Source organism: Nuphar pumila, chromosome 4 (genome assembly GCF_984573655.1).
Source record: "Nuphar pumila chromosome 4, dmNupPumi1.hap1.1, whole genome shotgun sequence".
NCBI classification, from domain to species: Eukaryota; Viridiplantae; Streptophyta; class Magnoliopsida; order Nymphaeales; family Nymphaeaceae; genus Nuphar; species Nuphar pumila.
Window position 1 is genome coordinate 127,819,346 of NC_143252.1, and position 10,304 is coordinate 127,829,649.

Here is a 10,304-nt window from a genome sequence, read left to right on the forward strand (position 1 = left end):
ACATCACATGTGTGAATGGTTATGGTACAAGAACAGAACAAGGAAAAGAAATAAAGGTAAATAATAAATCCAAACCATAAGAATTCTTGGGTCAGGGTCACTGGTAATTCAGACACACTCACACGCACACCCCACGAGAGAGAGAGAGAGAGAGAGCCGTGTGGGTGTCTGCAGAAATTCTGTTGCTGCTTCAAGTTGCAAGCTTCTGATGACATGACCTTCCATCAGTTTCACAGGAGCAGTATCTGTCATGATGACAACGAGGGTATGATGATGACCGACCATAGTTGGTGTTAATATTAGGGTACTAATGATAATGCTTTACTATCATTACCACCCAAGAGAATTCATTTATTTCATGCATGTGCAGAGAACTCTTCTTTGGGGAGTATGTTTGCAGGTTCCACTGGGTATTACTCTGGAAATGAAACCACCATCTCACCATGTTATGGTGGCTCGTTCTCTTCTTCTAGCGCGAGTCATTGCAAAGGTGATCCAGTCATTCAGATCTTGAGCGCTTCATCAGACAAACATGGTATGAAAGCTTGGAACTTGCCATTTATGGAAATGTATAACATTACCAAGTCCTCTGAATCCAGTGAAGGAAACAATGCCACCGAGGAGAACCCGAATGAGGAAGTTCATGAGAATGAGCCTTCTTTGATTGGTAAGGCTACTACAACTAAGATCTGTGTTAGAGGACATTGGAGGCCTGCTGAAGACACCAAACTTAAAGAGCTCGTTGCTTTCTATGGCCCTCAAAACTGGAACCTTATAGCAGAGAAACTGGAAGGAAGATCAGGTAATCAAACTGTTATACATGCAGAAAATATAAACATCTAGTTGTCTATGTTGCTAGTGATGGTGACCTGAAAAAAGAGAAAAAAAAAACTTTTATGACCTCTTTTTCTTGCACCAGGAAGAATCATTTGAGTGTAATTTCTTTTTTTTTCCATACCTGAAAGTTCTTGTATAGTGCTCATCATCCTAGCTATGCTTTGAAGGATCATATCCCACACAAAAGTCCAGCATTTTTCTCTAGAGTTTTTCTTTCCTTTCTTCCAAGAAACAAAAGGTCTAAAGTTTCTTTGTTTATATGTTACTATTGGATTTGGCAAGTGTGTTGATTTTGCAGATGGCGATATGTCCATGTGGGTGGGTATTGTTTTAAACTCGCTTCTGTTTATATGCTTTTTTAAAGGTAAAAGTTGCAGGCTGAGATGGTTTAATCAATTGGATCCAAGAGTCAACCGTAGGACCTTCAGTGAAGAAGAAGAGGACAGGCTAATGGCTGCCCACAGGCTATACGGGAATAAGTGGGCAATTATTGCTAGACTATTTCCAGGTAGAACAGACAATGCAGTCAAAAACCACTGGCACGTGATCATGGCTAGGAAATACAGAGAGCAGTCAAATGCTTACAGGAGGACAAAGTTGAACCAGTCTGTCAGCAGAAGGTTAGACACAAACAACAGCCTTGGTTGCAGTCACACAATCAACAGAGAAGAGGAATCTGACTGCCCAAATCTTTGCCATTTTAACGGCTCGCCTCCATTTCCAATCTCTACCGTGGCGCAAAATCTTAATGGTGATTCGGTTTCAAGTTGCAAGGGTATGTTGTTTGGTTCAGCCAGTAGCATCACCAGTATGAAACAACAACCACCACCTTTTAATTTCCCTTCTGGTATGTGTTCTTAGCCTTTGGTTAACCATGAACTTTAAAGTTCTCAGCAAATAATCCTTTTTGGATGATATTTGTTCATTTTTTTTATTAGTAGTAGTAGTAGTGTGAGACTCTGAGCCTGGTTGCCATGCTTTCTGCTTTTCCTTGCTCTTCTTTTGTTTCTGTTTGGAGCCCCACCATGTCATGCTTTTGCGTTCAGGCATTAAATTTCTTCCCTTTTTCCTTAATTTCAGGAGTTTGTACCGTTTTAACCTTGTGGTCTCATGCATTCCTGATTTTCACTGAAGATAGGAGCCCCATTTGTGTTTGTGCTAACTCGTTCGAAAAATGACCAAGCTATATTACAGTCATGTCATGCTTTTGTGTTCATGCATTAAATTTCTTCTCTTTTTGCTTAATTTCAGGAGTTTGTACCGTTTTAACCTTGTAGTCTCATGCATTCCTGATTTTCACTGAAGATAGGAGCCCCATTTGTGTTTGTGCTAACTCGTTTGAAAAATGACCAAGCTATGTTACAATCATGTCATGCTTTAGTGCTTTTTATAGGTGTTTGAGTACTCAAGTCCCAGCTTAAATGGAAGCTTGTCATTGTTATTAAAAAATGACAAGTCCATCCTCTGTCTCCTGAGCCACCAAAATGGTCCCAAAACTCCACCCAGCTGTGTTCAAAGGGTGCCCACTTTTCTTTTAAGCCCTGTTTGGAATCTAGGAACTGGGATAGGAGTTAATGCATTTGGCAAAAAGTTGGTCGAAGTATCACCTGGTGGCTGTTTTGAAACTGGTAGCTGGGATGGGAATTAATGCATTTGGGATGGGAAGTGACATTGTATTTACTTCCCATCCCAGCTACTAGTTTCCAAACAGGGCCTTAAAACATGAGTGAACTTTTTTGTAGTTGAATACATTCTTAAGCACCTGTTCTTCTTTGTGCAGGTTTCAAGAACGGTGATAAGGCTGGCCTTTCTGTCAATGGTGGCAGTTGTTGGGATGTTTCTGGTGATTCTCACAATGGTTTTTATCGCCGCCACTACCTATCTCTTCCTCCGTTGATGATGAGGAGTGCTGGTCATTACCCAGACTCATCCACCTCTGAAATCTCGGACACCCAGGAGACCTCAGTTGCAGACAAGAACAGGAACAATCCCTTTGATAACATCTCCCCTGCATTCATTGATTTCCTTGGTGTAGGTGCTACTACATGACAAGGAGTAAACGAAGGCCTTGCACTGTTAACAAGGGTCGAGTTTTGTGTTCGTTTTAAGTGAAGACCAACAGCAAAAAAGGAGGAAGTATTATCATGATGATGCTGATTAAAAGAAAAGGGTTTTCTGTTTTAATTGTTGAACCCCCTTCTGTGTTCCTTCCATGTTTACCGGTTTAGTTGCTCGGTGAACTCAATCTTTACAGGCAGTATATTTAAGTATACGATACAAGATATCCCACGTAGTTTCTTTTATTATCAAGGGTAGTTTTTTTCACTTTTATATATGTTACTAAAAGAAAACGTTCCTCTTGGCGACCTATTAATAGCTTCACACCACCCACCTTAATGTCACTTGTGAGAGAAACCAAGCTGGGGGCAACATAAATCACATCAAATCAGGTTCAAAAGTTTGGAAGATAATCAACCTAACTTAATCATTCAAAGAATCAGAAAGCCTACTTTTCCCTTCTTTCATTGAAGTCACATCCGTCCTTGGTCAAAAATTTCAGTACACGTCTGTAAATTGCTGGAGAGAAAAATAAATAAAATAAACAGAGGCAGACAAAGTAGAGAGCCCAGTCTCCCTTAATGGCCCTGCAGATTTTAGATTTTGTAGGTGGAGAATCCTCTACGCTTTTGACACTGTATTTATGGGACTATTGACCTTTTACTATAAAACAATCATTGCAAAAACCAGACCATTCAGTGGGCTTTCCCAGTTCCACTTTCAATACCCCTGAAAAAACCATATGGCGTAGTCCAATAGCAAATTCGCAACTAATAGTGTGCTGTTTTGAGTGCGGTTACCCTGATGGTTTATCCTGTGGGAATGTGGCTCGAAATTATCCTTAAATTTTTTTTTCTTAAGATAGTAGGATGTAGGATTCTCCATAAAAGTTTAGTGTGGTGTTTTAAAGTTCAAGGCCCTCAAAGGTATTAAGTCTTGGGCTTATGTATCACTTTATTTTTAATCTTGAACTTTGACCTTAGTTTGAGTTTGGTCTTTAACTTAATCTTTTTAGTGCTCAGGACATATTTAATTTCTAAGTCTAAAACCTATCTTTGACCAACTCATTAAATAGACTAACTTTTTATTGATTCTTATTTCGATCTTCCTAGATCTTATTCAAATCCATTTTTATCATACTCAACATTTTTGCATCATCATTTATAGTTCAAAATGGTCCAGTAGATGCCCTTATCCTTGACTTGTTGATCATTGACTTTTTGACTCGATCAAGATTGGACTTTCTCCTTACAAAGTCATTTTTGATCTGTTCCTTACAAAGTCATTTTTGATCTGTTTTGACATCCTTCTTTATATAATTGTTTGAGCCATTATAGCTGGCTATTCTGGATTTATTCCTAGTCATTTAGGCCTCTTAAAGAAGGCCTTTATGGGTGGCCTTAGGCAAGGGGCTATATAAATTTGAGCTTTCTCTCATTTTTATCATCCCATTCTCTCCTCTCCTCTCTTCTCTCACAAGTGCTCTCTCCACTCTGTGAGCTCTGCTCTCTCTCCCTCTCCGAAAAGCTTGGCTATGCTCTCTTCTTTTTTGGGTTTTGAGATTTCAGTTTAGATTCTTATCCAGGATACAGATCCGATTATTGTTCGAATCTTTATCCAAGATTCAGATCATGTTGTTGTTCGGATCTTTATCCAAGATTCAGGTCATGTTGTTGTTCGGATCCCTATCCAAGATCTAGATCATTTTGTTAATCTTTATCCAAGATCCAAATTCAGTTATTGTTCAGATATAGATCTAGTTACTATTTGAATCCAAATCCAGATGCTATTCGAATTGAGATTCGATTACAGTTCAGATCCAGATCCTAATCCAATTGCTATTAGGATCTAGATCTATCATGATCCAGTTGTTATTTGGATCCAAATCTAGTTACGGTTAAAATCTCTATCCAATTGCTGTTTGGATTTAGATCCAGCTACAATTTTGATCCATACCTAATTGAAGTTTGGATCCATATCCAGTTGTAATTTGAATCCATACCCACTTGTATTTAGAATCCATACCCATACCCAAGAATCATACCCAAATTGAGCCTAGATCTTCCTATCTTAATCAAGAGGTTGTTCAAGGTGGTTTGTGTCGAGGTTATTGGTTTCATCCAGTGCAGGACATAAACTATTTTTTTATGATTGTGCAAAAGCTCGATTGTATCCTAGGAGCGTAGTTGCACGAATACCCATTATATCGAGGACTTGATCCTAAGTGGGGCAATTATCGCTTGAAAGAGAGTGCGTGTATATGTGTGCTTCCGAGCATACTTGGTTTAAGCTCAGTTGCCTGATCTACTAAGTTAAAATATAAGTATATTCAAAATATATGAAACCGTAGAGAAAGACCACATGATTTATATGAGAGATAAACATAAAGCTAAGGTTCATGAAAATGGAAGTATTGAACTTCACTTCACTTCACCTCTGAAAAATGTTTAACCCTCCAAAATGTGTATCACATACCTACCCTCATGAAAAATCTTGTATATGCCTATTTGCTTACAACTCATGATTTCAAAGTTGTATATAAATCCGATAGTATTATATTATCGAATAACCACAAGTTTGTAGGCAAAGGCTGCACCACTAATGAGCTGATCAAACTCAATTTGAGTAAGAAAGTTGATTCTTCTTCTATTTATATGCTTGACTCATATGATTTGTAGCATGCTAGATTATAACATGTTAATTATAAGTCTTTTGAGAAGCATGGGTAACTTAAGACTTATTCCTAAATACAAATCTGAACATGTTAAAAACTGTGATTAGATTTAATACACACTGATGCATATGATTTAAAAAATACTCTAACTCGTAGGGGCAACAATTTTTTTATAACTTTTATTGATGGTTTCACAAAATATGCTTATGAAAATAAAAGATGAATCATTTAAAAAATTTAAGATTTTTTAAAATGAGGTTGAAAGTTTTCATAATTGCAAAATAAAATCTTTTAGATTTGATAGAGGTGTTGAATATCTTTCAAATGAGTTCATTAAATTTTATGAAATTTATCGAATACATAGACAAAATACGGGTCAAGAAAAGAAAGTTTACAAATTGTTAAGGTCATTGTCTAGTTAAAACAATCACCTAAATAATGACATGAGAAATTTGATGAAGTAATCCTTTTATATGGTTTCAAAATTTATGACTTTAATAAATGCATATATAGTAAAGTAGAAAATAGTCATGTTATAATTATTTATCTCTATGTGGATGATATATTAATCATGAGTAATAATACATAAAAAATACTATAAGGTTTCTTTCATCTAAATTTGACATGAAAGATATGAGTTTAACTGATGTTATACTTGGTATTAAATTAATGCGATATGAAAAATAGTTATACATTAACTCAATCCCACTACATTGAAAAAATATAATTATTATAATTATAAATTAGTTGCTACTCCAATTGATCATAGTGATATTGAGTTCGAATTGAACTCTTAATAAGATCCATAAGCCTTATGGCTGAGTGTTTCAAATAGGTTTACACTCTTGATGAACTTACCTATACGAGTGCGAAGGTGGGGGTCACATTTTAAGAAACTTGGACTTTATCTCTAGAGTACTCATGAATTTGTGATACAATATGCGACTTTTATATATTGGTAGACATACTATGACTACTTGAATTGAAAGTATGTGTTACGATGTTTATAAGGTCAATTAGGATTCTTAATTCAAAGTTAATACTATTGAGGTCTCAAATTGACTAAAACTAAGTAACACTAACGTGGGGGTTCAAACCCAAATGATACTTTCAATTATATACTGAATCTTCGTGAACAACCTCTTAAGTCTTCTTCTATAAATTTGGTTCATGTGGAGGATTATCATAATTTAGCTCAAAACTACCCTAAAGTTTTTTCTTAATTTTTTTCTATTTTCCTAAGATTGTAGGATGTAGGGTTCTCTCCAACAGTTCTTTCGTGGCGATAAATGGCATCAAACTATCATTGTTGGACTCTTTATGCTCTTAATGGGCTTCACAAAACTTTTCAGAGCTAATGCTATAGATGAATAACATTTAAAGCATCTTAAATGGATGGCTCAGAGAGAAGGCTGTAGTCATGATGGTTGGTTGGGGAAGGTGCATTTCATCTAGTATCTAGTAAATGGACGTTATCCAAGAGACCTTGACCTGAACTGCGCTCTGTTGTTATCGTCTCTTTCACTCGTAGACAGAAACTAACTTGAGCAAGGTCACTTCAATATGCTGCAAGAGTTAAGGGATCTTATGATAAAACTAGAACTTTTGATTAGAGTTTCTGGTTCTGATCTAAAAACAGTGAATCAAGTTCTATTCCCTTTCATCTCAATTCTTTTTTTTTAAAGTTTGCTGTGAAAGAATAAAATTCTCACCCGCCCAACGATCTCCTTGGATTTCCCCCTTCAATTTAAGCATGTCACTTTTTAAACGCTTTTGGATGGAGGGAATTGAAAGTTGTCCCCATGGAGTTGATATCTTGTTTTCAACTTAAAGAAAGGGCGTCTCTTAATTAATATTTGAGAATATGCCTTTCTCATTTTATTTGTGTAACATCTAGGGGTGTCAATGGGTCTGGTTTGGTTCGGACCCAGGTCAAACCAGACCTGGATTTTCAGGTATGGTATCGGGTCCGGACTCGGGTCTAATTGGACTCACCGTAAGAGAAACCATACCTGGATCTGATGAAAACTACATGAACCAGACTTGGGTCATACCTGGTAAAATAATAAATTTTATCATTTTTACATTGAAAAATTACGGGTCTTAATCAGAACTCAGGTTGGGCCCGGATCTGATATAAAATTTCACAAACTATACCCGGATCTATGTATTAATTAGACCTTCGGGTCCCGACCCAGGAAGTAATCAGGTCTTCTTATTTATCACCATACCCTGACCTTATAGGGTTTGGTACGGGTCGGTTCCGGGTAGTCGCGACCAGTTGACACCTCTAGTAACATCCAAATCTGGGCAGTGGGCAACATCCAATAGTCCTTGCTGCTTAAGCAGTATCGGTTTCACGTCTCCATACCCCTTGGTCATGGAGCACACCTCTTAGCATGAAACCAAAGTCCCATGGGAAAAACCAACTAAAAATTTGAAAAAAACAAAAACAAAAACAAAATTGGGGCTGCCACTTGGATGACAGTTTCCGCAACAAGCATTACGGCCTCTAGAAAGAGATGCTGTTGTGTTTCTACCGAATTCCAAACAAAAATTTGGGGCATTCAATGCCATACATTAAGTACTGGTTTGTGGACAACAGTGTACGTATCACACTTTGAATTTTGGTAGCCCCAATGATACAAAATAGCTGAATTATGATGAGGGTCGTATAGAAACTGAGCAGAAAGTGAATGGGAAGCCAGAAGCCAGATAGAAAGCCTATTCTTTGATAGGTTTTTTATTTTTTCTAGTTTGATTCTGTATCTCTGCTTAAAACGTTATGCCCAATGTAGAAATAAGCAGGGGCCCTATTGGCAAATTGAGATTTCTAAATCGTTGCAAACATTTCATAACATAATAAACATAAAAAAGTTACAGTTGTTTGTGTTTCTCTACTCTTTGCAACACAGCAGGGAAAAAAAATCAACTTAGAAATTGATCCTTCAATGTAGTAAGAATCAGGAAATTTGAGGAACAAGTGCATCCTTTAATTAGTTGACTGTTAGCAGCTTCGTTAAGCATTCACCTTACACATTTGAATTTGTGGTGAGTAGGGATGGCAGTGGACCGGGGGAAGGTGGGAACCCGCCCTGCCTCGCCCCGTTTGGACCAGGGATGAAGGGTATGAAACGAGGATGGAGGCGGGGACGAAGGTTAAAATCCATCCCCGTTCGGGGATGGAGGTGGGGATGGACGTACCCTTTTCCCCGACCCACCCCGTCCCTGCCACTTTTCCCCGCCCTGCCCCGCCTCATCCCTATTTGAGCCGGGGATGGAGGACATGAAACGGGGATGAAGGCGGGGGTGGAGGTTAAAATCCATCCCCGCTGGGGATGGAGGCGGGGATGGAGGTTCTAATCATGAGGCGGGGCAGGTGTGGAGACCTTGTCCCCCGCCTCGCCCCACTGCCATCCCTAGTGGTGAGATCCTCTAACTCCACTGGTTTTAAATAGAAATAGCTGCCAAGATCAGAGACTTTTTCTCCTGATAAAATATGATCTTGATGTTGACATGTTTCTTATTAGGCACAATAAGTCAATATGATCCCTCTTGTCAGGGCCCGAATCAGGGGTCCGTCCTGCGAATTCTGGAAGGCTGAGCATGAGACACGGCTCAAAAGAGAGGCATGCACATAGCGTGCAGCATTGAGGGAGAGAGCGGCGTCTCTCGTGGGTGGTTGCATTGGGATGCATGTGGTAGATGGGAGGTTGATGGCAAGGGAGGAAGAAAAGGCATTTCTTCTAGATCAATGATGGACGTGAAAGAAGAGGTGAAGGAGAAATGTATTCCCTCAGTGTATCAAGAAGCAAATAAAGAACAAAGCTTAGAGAAATCTCTGAATAAACTTCATTGCTAAAGGACTTAAGCTATACACTTATTTATAGAATACAAAAAGATAAACATGATAAAAATACAAGGGGCATCCCAACCTAGATGGGACTCTAGGCTTAATGTCCTCCGAAGTCCTGTCTTGAGAGGCCTTCTTTTCTTTCCCACAATCGAAAGGGACTCTATGCTGGGCAGGTTTTATCGAACCACGTGGATTGGTTCTTGGAGGACGCCTTTGGGTTGAGTCAGACACAGGGGTGGTTTGTAACCTCTCCTGAAAAGAAGACCAAGATGTCTCAATAAATATGAGAAATGTTTCAACGTGGTACTAAGACGAGAAGGAAAAAAAGGAAAAAAAAACACAATCACAAGAATATCTCAAGAATGGAATTGATCCATCAATATAACAAATACAAATCTCCAGTGTATAAATTTAATGTAGAATAGAAAAAAAGTAGGAACTCACTAGTTGCATCATATGCTTCCAAGCAAATGGCGGCTAATAAACAACCAAACTTAGTGAGTTTCTGGTGACATGTTGGTGTTAGCAAAACACTGACGACAAGTGGCGCTAATGACAACTTGCTTTAATGACAACCTACTCTAATGACAAATCTTGGACAAAAAAATATCTAACGACTTGTAAAGCTCTAACGATAAGTTGACTTATTGTTAGAATTTTTGGGCAAAAACTCTAACAACAAGTTGACTTGTCATCACTGAAATCGTGTAAAACAAGCCTGACAGACTGACTTGTTTTGGCCATAACATCCTATCTGAATGTCGGTTTAAGGTAATTTTTGATGCGTAAAAGATAACATCCTCAACTTTAATTTACCTTTTAAGTTTAAAACCAAATTGGGCCTTACCTAAAAATAAGATTTTTACTAAACAAGACACC

At 38.2% G+C, this 10,304-nt stretch overlaps 1 protein-coding gene across 1 annotated transcript; it reads left to right on the plus strand.

The window, feature by feature from the left end:
• Positions 1-390: 390 nt before the first annotated feature.
• On the plus strand, positions 391-2,886 carry LOC149840991 (uncharacterized). Its single transcript, XM_090005170.1, has 3 exons — positions 391-802; positions 1,202-1,684; positions 2,618-2,886. The coding sequence occupies exons 1-3, from the start codon at positions 391-393 to the stop codon at positions 2,884-2,886; spliced, it is 1,164 nt and encodes a 387-aa protein (XP_089861296.1).
• Positions 2,887-10,304: the final 7,418 nt, after the last annotated feature.

Bases quoted from the DNA above. Each gene is read 5' to 3' on its own strand.
- LOC149840991 (XM_090005170.1), top strand. From the start codon at position 391: ATGTTTGCAGGTTCCACTGGGTATTACTCTGGAAATGAAACCACCATC. The intron at 803-1,201 runs GTAATCAAACTG...GCTTTTTTAAAG, and splicing joins GAAACTGGAAGGAAGATCAG to GTAAAAGTTGCAGGCTGAGA. The intron at 1,685-2,617 runs GTATGTGTTCTT...TTCTTTGTGCAG, and splicing joins ACCTTTTAATTTCCCTTCTG to GTTTCAAGAACGGTGATAAG.